The following is a 14,982-nucleotide window of genomic DNA, read 5'->3' on the forward strand; positions in this document are numbered from 1 at the left end:
TCTAGGTCAAGATTATTTTAAGGTTAAAAGCTTTTTCTAATAGGAAGCCATACCTTTTATTACTGGAATATGGAATAGACAGGGAGGTAAAATTTACATTTTTCACAACCTTATTACTTTGATTTTTAAAAGGGCATTAACTACTTTTAGCACTACCCAAGAGTAACGATATGGACGTAGTAGTTTTCTGCTCTTTGAGGTGCTTGTTTTCCGTGAGTTCTCTTGCCTCTCACTATCGGGGTGCTTATTTTTGGTGAGTCACTTTACTTCTCACCGTTGCTTGAGATATTGGTTTCGAAAAAAAAATTTAACAACAAATGTTCAAAATGACTCCCTTCCACTTCGATGCACTTGTTGAGCCTAGCTTCAAATGATCACGCTTGAGACGACCTTTTGGTCAAATTCGGGGTACTCAAGGTCTTAGCCGATTGTGAAATTTCCCACTCTCCATTGCTAGAGTCAAAAATATACATTCCCATTGAAAAAAGACATGACCTTCAAATGACCCTGAAGGTCAAGGTCACCAATTGATTGGCCCTTCAAAACCCTACAACTTTTGTCTATACTTTTTTCCCAAAATAATGATATCCAATGAAGATATTTCATTCTCTCAAGATAAAAAAAACTCACTATAAATGGTCAGATCGGCTATAATCTAATAATCTTCGCTATCGTTACTTTTTGTCCGAACAACACTGAGCTCACCTGCTAGTATTATAAATAATTTATCTCTCATTTCATTGGCTACAATCTGTTGTAATTTTAGCCAATTAAAGGAGATAATAATAAACGAGTTCAAGGTTTTTGTTTTTCACAATATTCCAAGTGTGCTATGTAAAAAATAAAACAAATTTCAGGTTAATCGTGGTAAAGTGTGTGTCACTTTCAGGCCGAAAATGAAATCATTCACGTTATACATTAGTGAAGCCATTCTTACTCGTGACGTTTCAATGAGCAATCGAACTTCATGTATTCATTGTGATATCGGCAGAAATGAGTAATACAGATGTACCCTTTTATCCTAATCTGTGTATTCCTGAAAATAACTCGAATTCAAATACTTCGAAAACACCGAAAATTTATCTCCCAACCCATGCTTTTACCATAATGTTCAACATTTAGAAACTCTGATTACATTACTAAAAAGCATTAAATGAGGTCCTTAACCTCACACATTTGAAAACAGCAAAGGAGTTTATATACAATTCATAACGGGAATACGCATTGCTGCATTTTTTCTATATTACATTTTATGTTTTAGAAGTAATTATTAGCATTTACATATATAGCTTGTTTACAGTGTTAAATTCAATAGGAGGATTCAAAATTAATTTTCAAAAATAACAAAAAGTTTATTACCATTTATAAATGTAACATATGATTCAACTTCGTTTTAGTAAAATATATAAATTCGATTTACAATTATATATCTGATACACCCAGTAATTCGAAAATAAATCAACTTCTATGATAAATTGCAACAGCATCCTTCAATTTGATGGAGGCAAGACAGTCTGAAATAGAGAGATGTATTGTAAATTTTAACAAGTGTTAATTCTATATCGATAATAGCAACTAGAATAAAATTAAATACCCTAAAAACGAAGTCGCTTTCTTGTTTCACTGTAGGAATACCCAGTTCAGAACAATTAAGAAAGTGACGTATTGTATATATGCACGTAATTGAGAAATTCTGATGCTCCATAACACAACATTTATAAGGATCGAAGTATTGGTAGCCGCATTGAAGGACATCGTGAGCATGAAATGAATTTGCAACTGCACCCATTAACTTTCCTCTGAAGGTTATACTCGATGCGATTGCTTTCTTAAAAAAGAAAAATATTTTTGTTATTAACCACGTAAATTTAAAATAAACAATACCTATTATTACACATACAGGCATAGTGCTCAGGTTTACAAAAGGCCAATACTGCACCAACCAAAATTTGAAATATAGAAGGCACCCGAAGTGAAATCTTTTCATCATGTCGTTTTCTTTCCTATGACTAGCTAGAGACTGAAAAATATTAAATTTAATTAAACAACAGACAAATTTGAATTGTTCTAAAATGACACTTACAAGATTTAAATGTTGCGCCGGAATTTTAACTAGAGAAGGAATTATGTCTTTCATATACCATCCATTTTCGTGCCTTCCGTACATTTTTGGCTTTAATCCTACAATATATATACGTTGCAAGTAGCAAAACTCGCATCTAGATTGTCGATTGTATGAAATTCCGCACAGACCTTCCTTACTTCGACACTCACAGGCTTTCCTCTCTCTAATACAGGTTATGAAAAATTCTATACAAGTTCTGCAAGCAAAATCTCCGTAATAATCACTCCAAGCCTGACGATGGCAGCACGCACACAAATTTATTATATTACCTTTCGAAAAGATAGAAATGCATTATTTCCATACCTTCACTCTTAATATTATATTGCAGTAACAATTGTTCGGTTAGATTTACCAATGGTATATAAAATGGCGACTTGTCTCCGATTCCAGCAAACAGAAGAAAGGAAACAGTGGGAACACACGTTCTAACCTAACCTAACCTAACCTATTCTAATAATTTGGTTGGTAATAATTATGGTAATCCATTAAGGTTAATGTTACCTATGGTTCCAAAATGGCCGCTCGTCTCTGATTCCAGCAAATAGAAAAAAGGAAACAGTGGGGACGCATGTTTAACCTAACCTATTCTAATAAATTACCATAATTATTACCAACAAAATTATTAGAATAGGTTAGGTTAAAACGTGCCTCCCCACTGTTTCCTTTCTTCTATTTGCTAGAATCAGACACGAGCCGCCATTTTGGAACCATAGGTAACATTAACCTTTATTAAATAGGTTAGGTTAGAACGTGAGTCCCCACTGTTTCCCTTCTTCTGTTTGCTGGAATTAGAGACGAGCCGCCATTTTGTATACCATAGGTAAATTTAAGCAATTGTTCAACTGCCACTAAAGTAAACTTAACAAGTTACATCAGTCTAAAACTTATTTTCAAAATAAAATAATGAAATACCTATATGCAATTTTTGCTGTTCTATTCGGTTCGCTATTGACATATTTATTGTGAATAGTTTAAGTAATTAAATTACTGAAACTAAATGAAATTTTACTGTAAATCGACTTCTTACGTGGAGGATGGTCTTGACTAATCTACAAAGTGACTGATGGTAATTTGCATAAAAGTACAATATTGCGATGGAATTAATTTAAATTCCTATAGATTTATATTTTACAGAATTTTATTATTAATATTTAAAAATTTATATAATTTTCTGTATGAATATTTAGTAATTATTATTATTATTAAATTTTGTAAAAAAAACTGCATGCGAAAACGTTAAGTAGTTTTTAAGTATTTATCATTTTAAGAAATTCAAAAAATTGCTAATAAATTATTTATTGTTTCAAAAATATTTAAAAATTCATTTAATACTCAGTTGGACTTTGTTTTTAATTAGGCTACACGATAAATTCGTGGCATTGAACCAATTAAGTCTAGTACGTAAGGTAGTTAGACAATTAACTTCTTTATATCACTTTAGTGGCACTCTGTTTAACATTGTAAAATTAATATTGGGTCTGCCTACACTGCTATGTCTTTCGTGAGATTTGTGTGGAGGAATTTACAGGGAGAGATTCCACAGATTTGTCAAGAATATAAAATCCTCGAGGGATTCCAATGTCGAGCATGAGAAACCGCACCTTTTCTTCGTGTACGGCCGTGTTTTTTCTTCGCCTGTAGCATTGTATAACGGACATGCACTAAAAACTACAGTGTAAATTTCCGCTCCTCCCATCCTATTATCGCAGATTATTGTTGAGATCTTGGCTCCTAATGAAATATTGACCTCAATATTACCTTCAGAACTCAAAAACATTAAAGTCAGGCGAAGTCAAAAAATGACGAGAAATGCAAAAAATTGGGTATGTTTTCGGTATGTATTTCTGTATTTTTTCCGAATGTTTGTGTATGTGGGAGCGCGATTTTTTATCCTAATTTGAAGTTTAATATCTCCTTTTTCTGTCTAAAATTCCCGAAAATTTGCAGGGAGGTTTATGTACTGGGGATATAATTCTATTAAATTTTATCGGTTAAAGGTCGAGAGAGTGGGACGATACAGGAGAATCATGTGTCTTTCCAAATCCACATAAAATGTGGACTGTAGGATCAAAAATATTTTAAAAATATATTCTAAAGTACAGTAACTTTAGTAAATGAATTCATTTAATAAATTACAATTAAATAAATTAAATTACTTTGAAAATAGATAAAATTATCATACGTAATTAGAGTTATTCTATTATAAAATAGATAAATATATGAGTTGATAATTAACTATTAAAAACCTCGTACTTGTTCGCAATGGTATTCTTCATTTATGTAAGCAATTAGATTATCTTTAAAGAGACTAGAATTTAATTAGCTTTAACTGTTAGCATTCGATCCTGTGAACTTCCACGTTTCTTCTAATTAATTGTTGATTGATGAGGCGTAAGCATTAAATCATCAATCAGTAGTACTGATTGATGATTTAATGATTGATGATACGAGAGTTGATTAGTTATTACCAATGAAAAATAGTCTTTCCTATCTGTTTAATTGGAACTTATTCTTTTATGGTTAATTTTTATACAAAATATATTTTTAATAGCTTCAAATAGAAAATTTTGCTTACAGTAAAAATACTTTGTTATAATTCATCTTCGTGAATAAGAGAAAGATTATAGAAATCCTTAGGTTGAAGCTAACATCACAAAACAAATCCAATAAAATTACTTTGGTTCTATTCTGAAAAGTCTAGGACAAACAAGACAAAAGGAATTTCTAGAATAAGGAAAGAGAAATTCTTCTCTTCGATTTTCTTAAACAAAATCAATAACCCATATTACCATTTTGTTCGATCTCATTCTTTATTCATTTATTTTTTTCTCTCTTCTCTTATTCCTTTCTATCGGAATGCACTTTTCGATTTTCATTTGTCAAATAAAACAACAACTTTTATTTAAAAAAAAATAAAATTTCAACATTAATTAATATTATTAAAATTATTCCAAACTGTAGTAAGTTTAAGAGAATGTCTTCGAAGTAAATTATCATGTAATTTACCCTGTTTGAAGCTTAATAACTTCTGTTCTTTTTGTCGAAAATTTCTGAAATTTTGCAGGGAAGTTTGCGTATTGGAGAGATTTATGCTGTTAAATTTTGGTGGTTAATGGTTGATGAGGTGGGGAGATAAATGGGGTCGTTTCATATCTCGAGAGGGATCGGACTTAATGACGATTTTACTCGTTCTTTGCATTTACAATTTTTTTAAATAAAACCCATCTCTACCCTCAAAATTAAGCTTTTTGCCATTTTACAATAATTAATAATATAAAAAGCTTTTATAAGAACATCTCATAAGTGATGGCATCACACACAATTTTAGAGTTTGACTGGGAAACTTAAGCAAATCGTTGCTAAATTTTTTAAAACAGGAGATAAAGAAAATTTCGTTTCTAGATACTATAGAAAGTTTTATTTTAGCTCTAAAGATTCTTGTTTAACAATATTCCTAAAGTGCATTTTATTTATTGATTTCTAACGTTTCATGCATTCCATTGGTCTTATTTAATTTCTCTTCTCCTTGATAAATGGTTCTTTGTTATTGTTAGATATCGAAGACATTCGCAGTGATGAAGAACTCGATTATCTTTTTGGGTGCTGTTTTCGTTCTATTGATTCATCGAAATTCTTAATATAGTTTTATTAACAAGTGAAGAAATGTTTTATTTTTTCGAAACATACTTAAATTCTTCTTAATTTCCAATTAATATTTTTAATATTATCTTACAGTATCAGTTTAGAGTTTTTACGGAAGTTTATTGTTTTAGTGTTATGTCATCTGCAGAGATTTTAAGTAATATAAATTAATTAAAAGAAGAAAGCTTTTTGTTTTAGTCTTTGCACTTTAAAGCATTAATCTCTGCAATTATTCTCATGTAAGAGCCTTACGTATTGTTTTTATCTCATTCTTTATAATACAGCCTATACATCAGCAAGATTTCAACATAAAAGAGAGGAACGTTGGCTGCATCAATGACTACTGTGTTAGAATTATATACAACAGCTACTGGAAAGGTAAATTCACGGAATTCCTAGAAGAGCATCAGTTTACATATGAAAGGAGCAGAAAATCTACTCGTAACTTATATACTATAATGAATTATAGCTTTTGTATATGTACGTGCATGTATAAATTACTGAGAATTGAGGTTTTTATAGTCCAAAATATTCCGTTTTATAAAATATTTGAGATTTTGAAAAGCGAATATTGCGAATTTAATAGAAAATTTCATATACAAATAACGATATAAATAATTGTTTTGCGAAGGAAGATATTTATTTAAGAAACGTAATTAATATCTTTTCCTTAGAAACTAATTTTTATTTAATTTCGAATGGAAATTATCTCGTTTAAGTAAAAAATTAATGGTTTTGTATCATGTGTAGCTTGGTTTCCTTGCGGAATACAAATTGCATCGATGATTTCGAAGATAATGTATCGTAATACCATGTAAATCTTCTTCGTGGGGTCTTATTTTTCTTAATTAAATCTAATTTGGAGATCGATAAGAATTTTTTTTTCCTGTCTGAGTCAATTTCACTTGTGTATCTAGACAAGTCTACCACAGCTCTCTGGTCCTTACCTATCATCAATCTTCTTCCCTAAAACAAATCTAAAATTCTTGGGTTTTCTATAAACATGAAAGAGGAATTTAATTAGAAATTCGTTTAAGTTTCTTGGATTCTACTGGAATAATTCTCGTATGTTGAGAGACTAGCAGCATACTAAAAATAGTAGAAAATTTAACTAAAAATCTTATATTATTAAACCAATTCTCCTTACAAACTGAGAAATCTTTTAACGATTCAATAAGGAAGTTAAAAATGCCAAACTGTTATATATCTCAAAATGGGGTAGAATATTTAATTAAAAGAGGTATACTTTTGGACAAATGTTATTCCTTTTAATATGAAATCTTTTGTTTCTCATTGTACAGACCTCAGTTCTAAATAAAGTTTCGATTAAAACACTTTATTTGAACAAAAACATGAATACATAGCATAAGATGTTTTAGATTTTTTAATGTTTCTCCTTATATTAACTAGAATTTAGAATAAAGAATGCAATGGAAACTTATCTAGAAACTTCAGGCTCTTTCGAATTCTGTAATAGTTACGTTTTATCCAGAACAATAGTTTTGTAGTAAAAAGAAACTATCGACTCGTGTTCTTCTATCAATGTCTATTCTCTTTTTTTTTCTTCTTCAATATTTACTCGTTTCTTTCTTTACGAATTATCGACTTTGCCAAAAGTTCCATTCGAACAATACACAAGTATCACGAAATAATGGTAAGAACAAAACTTCCTTTATTACCGGAAACTAATTGAAAAAAAAACCTTCATCAACTGTAGGAATATTTTCTTGCTAAAATATTAAAAAAACATATCAATTTTTAAGGGAGAAAAAGGGTTTTTTTTAATATCAGAAATACTGATTTACAAGGAAATGTCTTTCTGACTCTATATAAATCTATATTGCTTAGAAAAGTGGTAATTTGTAATTAAAATTGTTTAAATTATCTAATTTTTTTTTATAATTATAAAATAAAATATTATTTTATTTGTAGCAGAACCAATAATTTTTTTGTTTACATTAATCAATATATATTATAAAAGTAAGTGTACAATGTGCGTGCCGCTAAAACTAAAAAACGATTCCCGGTACGATCAAGGGAGTTATATGGTGTGGTAGCCCTCTATCCCCCATCCATGAAGAAGGTTTCCGTTTTTACCTGAAGGGCGTGCTGTTGAAAATATAAGGGCTGGAAATTTCGCTCTCTAGAAATTTCTAGAACAGTCCAGAACATTCGAGAACACTCTCGAATACTCTCGAATGTTTTGGACCCAGCGCTGAGCTCAAACGGTTAGGAGTTGAAAGTTGAAATTTGGTACACAGGGTAAACGTCACGAGAACGTTTAGAAGGGATTTTTCGAAATTTCCCCACGGGGGAGAGGGAGAGGATTATAGCTTATCCTGAAGAACTCTGCTTCTACTGTACTATTTTAGATGCAATGTTTTGTTTTAAACTGCGTTTTAGTAGAGTACCACGTGGGGACGAAAGAAGTTTATTCCTTAACAATGGAAGTGTTAATAGACAGCGGTGTGCAAGATTTACAGGCGCAGATGCGGTTTTTTTTTGGGGGAGATCGATCATATTTTTAGACCCATGTAAAAATTCTCTAATTAGTCTGGAAACAGGGGGACCTAATTCTTGCATTCTGTGAAAACGGGTAAGATTGGCTATAATGTAATAATTTTAATCTTCGCTATCGTTAATTTCTCTCCGAGCAACGCCGGGCTTATCTGCTAGTATTTAATAAAAATCTTTAACCAGAAATGTGAATTATTGCCAAATAAAACTAAAAATTTCAATTCTATATTTGTTTGTATATTGTTTTCTTTATTTGCATCATTATATAGAAGATTAGTTAATTAACTTCAATTTTGGGAAGAGTTCGACAAATAACAAACAGTGGAAATCACTTGTCTAGACTGTCGTCAATCCAACTTCTAAATTTTTGTGTCCACCTAGACATTATGTACTAATCTAATTTAATTATTAAATTATAACGAAGAGAAAGAAAAATAACAGAAAATAACTCTGTACTTACCACAGCAAATATTTATCTAAAAGGTGTTTAAGTTATTCTCCATCCTCTACGCAAATTTTCGAACACAGAAGTTAAGATAAAGTGCTTGACATTAAAGAGAGAAGTGTTACTTTTCTTAGAATTTCGAGAATTTTTTATTAGTTAATTTATATAGAGACATCGAAAATATATCTTGATAATCACTCTTATTGAGTTTTTATCTTTAAATTATTTTTATTAACTTTCATGTAATTCGCTTATTTTAGACGAAAATTCTAAGCTTATTTTTATTAGTTCCTATAAGTAAAATGTATGATTAAATAGAAAAATAATTTATACTCTGTCAATTAATTTTATGTTCTGTACAAAAATCGATTTATTTGCTGTTCATATTCTCCGAGGAAATCAGGCTGCATGTTATGTAGTGGAGGCAATTAGCGAATTTTCTAGATCAAAGAATGTTAACGAATTAAGAAAATCTTTTTACTTATGACAGGATAATCTCCAGAATTTGTTGATTGTACAAACTGTGAACACATAATTTACTTTAAAGTATTAGTGAGTTTACAGAGGAGACAAGAATATACTCTATACAACTTACCTTTGTATACTATAAAATACATATTCATCGCACCTCGTTTTCTCCCTTTTTTTACTATTTAGCATTGGCGTAGCCAGGGTTTTCTTATGGGTGGGACCTAGTATAGGCTGTAATTTTCTGGGGAGGGGCACCAGGTTAACTGTGGGAGCCGTGTCTACCCATGCCCCTTCCTGGCTACGCCCATGCTAATTAGTATTCCAAACTTTATAATTTTTATTTTATATATTTATATCTTTGGTGAGGTAATACAAAAAATAAACCGAAAACGATTTTGGATACAACATAAATCTCAAAGTTTTCTTTCAGGTCTAACGCTATCCAGTGATAACTTCTATTAAAAAGAATAGTCTATTTACTTTTACATATTTTAATTGTCTAAAAATAGAAAATATTGCTCAAAAGAGTTTTATATACATATCTTCTTTGTGATTAAACAAACTTAGATTTTGCTATTTGCGAATATTGAAGGAACAAAGGCAAAGAATACGAAATAATCACATAAGATCGAACTTTAAAGGTATTATCATAGAGTAATTAAACGAAGTCGCTATTAAAGGATGCTACTAACATCGTTAAAGCAACACAAACATCTGATTTTCAGATTTAATGAGTTCTTAATTAATTTCGTAACTTAATTAATAAAAGTTAAAAATTTCTAAATTAGATTTTAGGATATTCAAAGAAACTAGTTGAAAGTTTCTCCCACGGCATTTTGTCATATATATAATGGTTAATAAATGAAGAAAGGCGAATTACTTTCCAATGCTTTTGCCTTCTCAATTAATTAAATAAATACGAAACTCAATTTTACAAAAAATAAAGCTAATTTCTGTGTAATAATTGTAGATTTTAGGAGACAAATATAATCTCATAGGGCCTTAAACTTTTCTTTCTATTATTGTATTCCTATAGTATAAATAAATAGGCCTATTATTATTGTAGGAATTACGATCTTTATAAAAAAATATGTTACTAATGACTAACCTATACACCGTGCTTCTACACACCACAAGGAATTTACTATTTAATAAATGAAAAACACACTAGACATCAATACTCTTCAAAGATCTAATATCAGTACATTTGGCAGCCAATTTTATGGTGCTTTTATTAGTATTTATGCTGAAAGATTGTTCGAAGTGTTTCTGTTAGAGTTCCATTATTAACAGGTTAATGCATTTCTATCCTTATTGAATTACAGCTTTTAGTTCTGTCACATTATGTAAATTGTGTCATTCTGCATGTAATGTATAGTACTGTACTTGACAGTGCAACTTAAAAGCTCTTTCTTGGATTAGAATTTCGAGAATAAATTGGCCATTCAGGATTATCGACATAGCAAGTGTAAATTTTTTAATTGAAATAACACGAATTAATTACCAAATATATATGTTAGAAAAATTAAAGTGATAGTTTCTTCTTTAATCTCGAACTCGAGCTGAGCAAGTAATTTTCTATTGCTTAATGTAGTTTCATCTGTTATTATACTTCCTAAATAGTTAACGAAATTACACATTGAATACGAATACCTCGGGATATAAAGTAGGAGTCTTAATGCATCTTTGTGGTGTGGAAGCCTTGGATTATCAGCAAAACACACGGCTAACAGACTCAATGAATTTGAAGTTTGATTGATTATGAAGATGTGTAGGATTTCTTGAACAGTACTCAATATAGTAAACTCAAAATTTTTCTACATATTAAAACATGAAAAATAAGTACTTTGGACATTTGAATAAAACAGTAGATATGCAAACATTGTTAAGAGAAAATCAAAGAGAGGGAATAAAGATTAAAATACACATGAGTTGGGTATCATCAGGGAATGGATAGAGAGAGCATAGCCTATACACAATACTTAATACTACTTAAGATAGGAGTAAATGTAGATCTAAAGTTATCAACCTTCGAAACAGAGATCACAAATAATTTAGCAGGTCACAAATAATTCTCTGAGGTCACTTAATATAGCAGGCTATATTAATTGACCTCAGAGAAGTATGGATCATAGAAAAAAATTACGTTTAAGTATTATGTAAATAAAATAATTCAAGATAATTTGTCACATCGTACGACAGGATAATGTAATAATGAGATAAACAGGTAATGTGATACATCGAAAATTTGTAGTTATTGCAGAACATTATATTTGCCTTGATCTTATTTTTTAAAGTTGATATTAATCATATTTCGAAAGGAAACGATGCGAAGTAATTTAAAAAGAATGATTTTAATGCTCTTTATTAAATTTATTTGTACGAGATGAAATTTATCTAGAAATTGGCAATAAATCATTAAGCACATACGATTCTAATTTGAAATAATATTTAAAATATCCAGAGGGTATCTGTTAGAGTTGCTTCTATTATTAGCGATGAGGATAATTTTAAAACAATGCGACGTTTTAAAGTACTTTATCTAACTAAATACTATGAAAGAATTTATTACGTAAACAAACTCAATACGAAGTGAATATACAGTGTCCAAAATGTCTGGAACCAGTGGCATTTACACCACGTATACTTTATTCCTTATTGTACGCCTTACTGTCATTTACAATACGGCTTTATTGAATCTTTACACACTTCCTGAGCTACTGAATTACCATATTTCTTTGTTTAAAGTCTGAAGTAATGGTAAAAACATTTATGCGGCATTCAATTTTAATATGTGAAAAGAACCTGATGAAACCTGTTATTCAAAAGTCCACGAAGCTTCAAGATGGAACCAAATGATAAACGAGAGTAGACACAATAAGCAATAAAGTATATGTGGTACAAATCCCATTGGTTTTAGACTTTTCTAGGCGATAATGAGGTCCACGTGGCACACATCAAAGCTAGTTAGCTCATTGTCTTGGCATTCTCCTACCGAGTCAACTCTTAGAGAATCGAAGCTAAAGAATTTCATAGAAAAGAAATCCGAATCGATTCACATTCCATTCTCGGTATCTACGGATGATCGAGTAACCAGAAACACTACTGATTTCCGGGCAAAAAATGGAAAAGTTGTTTGATGATCCCTTCAAAAGTGCAAAGTAACAAGCGCTCATTTTTCTATTTATTACTCGATCGATGACGTTCTTTACATTTCCCTCGAGACATTCTATCGATTTGCACTTTTTTAACGTTAACCGAAACCCCAAAATATGATTACGCCATAGAAGAGGTGCAATTCCCAGTTACTCGTCATCGGAGGCTTTTGTGCAAATAGAATTTTTTTTTCACATTATAATACTAATTATCTAAACGCTATATTTTAAGAAGATATACTTTACATGCTCCATTTTAGAAATTAAATTTGCTCTTTCTGACTATTAAGAATAAAAAAATAGACTTAATTTTATCATCGTTATCAACGTATTTAGCATCATACCATACGATTAAATATATTTACCTTTGGGTTCTTAATTTTACGGGTACTGATTGCAATGTTAGAGTCATCACATGTGATCACATGTTTTCTGTGCAGTGATGATTGAGGTTTAAGAGGGGTTGACAGTTGAAATGAACAACAAATTAAGAAAGACGTTATTACCAGATATAGTTTATCTGATCTGGTAAGGAGTGTTTTTCACACAGTACTCTTGGGATGTTAAATAATTACGCTAACTTAGATCCTATAGATTTGTTTCATAGGTTATTTATCATCAATGTCTTGTCTTCCATGTTTCGTATTACTCTTACTCGCTTATAAAATATATAAACAAATGTACGAAACAAAAACTTTTACTCTTCTTTGTCACGAAAATTGCCTATAGAGGTTTAAAGAATGCCAAAAAATTCGCTCCTCTCTACTAGATCATGTCAAATTTTCGGTAGTTGTCAGCTAGTTGTAGAAGATAGAAAATCGATTCATCCAAAAACTTCTTCACAATAATTTCAATTGATTCCTTCTCCAGGTAAAAGTACTTAAACGTACTATTGATGGTTAAGAGAATGATACTACGAAGTAGTCGATACGTGACTTTTTGCTTTATTATTTTGTGGTAAATGTTTAAAGTAAAGATTAACATAAGCTATAAAACAAAACTAATGCCCACCAAATTCCAGAATAACAATTCCAAACTCAAAAATTTTATCTTGTTTTCAGATGTTTGATTCGTTCAAACATCCGAATTTGAAAATGATCGAATTAATTTATCACCAATATGATTAAGAAAAGAAAAGAAACAATAAAGCTACTTAATTTGATAATTTAATTCATATATGTGAAAAAACTGCGCTTTTTTATTATGTATAAGAACCATTTTCAATAATACACGATAATATAAAAGAATTAAAATTTTGTATTGTGTTTATCACGAGAAAATTTAATTCTTAATTTGTTTAGGATTAAGTGTTAGATAAATTTTAAGTTTAATATAGGAAAAGTAGTCAGCAACGTGATGTGTAACGAGTGGGGTTAAAGATAGAGAGCAGTAACACTTCTTTCCACCGAAAACTGTTTCAGCATTGAACGATGGTAGTAGGCCTGTATTGTCGTGCAGCTTCTATGACGTAAGTTTGAATGCATCTAATCTTCACACAAGAGCTGAGCAAAAACTTTAAACCGGGTCACGAGTTAGTCAATGAATAATACTAAATAGTTACAGTATCGACGAATAGATGTCGCGCAGTATATTGGTGCAATAAAACCTTTTAAAGACTTAAAAATTTTGTGGTGTATTTAAATTTTTATTTATATCTTGAGAGATTATTGGAGCTTCTATTAAGAAATTGCATAATATTGTCTTTCATTTGATACTATATCGGGATAATTTTTATATGAGTTTCTTTTAAAAGAAATTTCATAAAAATGCCTTTTTATTTCCACTCTTTTGTTAACATAACAGCATGAATGAATGAGAAAAACAGAACGAAAACTTTATTGTAATTATAGTTTTCTAGAGATGTATTACTACTATAAGAAAATTTATTTTTCAAGTAATTATGTAATAGGAATAATATTTATTAATATAATTACATATCAAGGAATGCTTTGACTTGTAATTATGGCAAAGCCTTTTTCAGGCCCTCCAATAACTGGAATATACGTAATTATCATACATAAACTCACTAACAAAACAAGTTACGCATCAAGAAGTGATTAGAATCGAATGAAACTTTATTAATGAAATAATGATGGTAATATGATTACAGAATTATAACGACAGTTTTCTGTTGAACAATGGAGCAATTTAAAACATCCTTTAATACTATACTTTATATGACCCCTTGCTTTTATACATTAGTCATACGGTTGGATACGGAGTTATACGGGCACTCTGTGCTATCCTGCTACAGATTTGTTTACAGATGTTGCAACTATAGCTTAGATCGCTCACACTAGTAGATGACCGAAACTGGCAACCCATCTGCCCCCATAAATGTTCGTTGGGCGACAAATGTGGATACCGAAAGACCAAAGAAGTGTGGTAATCTAATGAAGACATTTCTGGAAAACCCTAGATAAGTGCGGCGGAACATTATCTTGTTTTGAAAATAGCCTGCAACAAAAGGCAACACAGGATTTCCAACGTTCTATTGTGTCGTCAATGTCCCTGGTATTATTATATGAATGACCGACTGTAATAAGAGATGACTTATCAGATCAGCAAGTCAGAAGTGGAGGAAGTGTGTCACTCAGCAGAAAAGGTGAACTTTGAAGACCTGAAAA

At 30.6% G+C, this 14,982-nt stretch overlaps 1 protein-coding gene across 1 annotated transcript; it reads right to left on the reverse strand.

Annotated features, from left to right (window-relative positions):
- Window positions 1-1,490: 1,490 nt before the first annotated feature.
- On the reverse strand, window positions 1,491-3,095 carry LOC136983483 (uncharacterized). The gene is made up of 5 exons (XM_067280238.1): window positions 3,038-3,095; window positions 2,084-2,394; window positions 1,901-2,020; window positions 1,595-1,828; window positions 1,491-1,514 (listed from the first exon to the last, which is right to left on the reverse strand). The coding sequence occupies exons 1-5, from the start codon at window positions 3,078-3,080 to the stop codon at window positions 1,491-1,493; spliced, it is 732 nt and encodes a 243-aa protein (XP_067136339.1). The 5' UTR covers window positions 3,081-3,095.
- Window positions 3,096-14,982: the final 11,887 nt, after the last annotated feature.

This window comes from Centruroides vittatus, unplaced genomic scaffold (assembly GCF_030686945.1).
Source record: "Centruroides vittatus isolate TY-2023 unplaced genomic scaffold, ASM3068694v2 contig_882, whole genome shotgun sequence".
Classification (NCBI taxonomy): Eukaryota; Metazoa; Arthropoda; class Arachnida; order Scorpiones; family Buthidae; genus Centruroides; species Centruroides vittatus.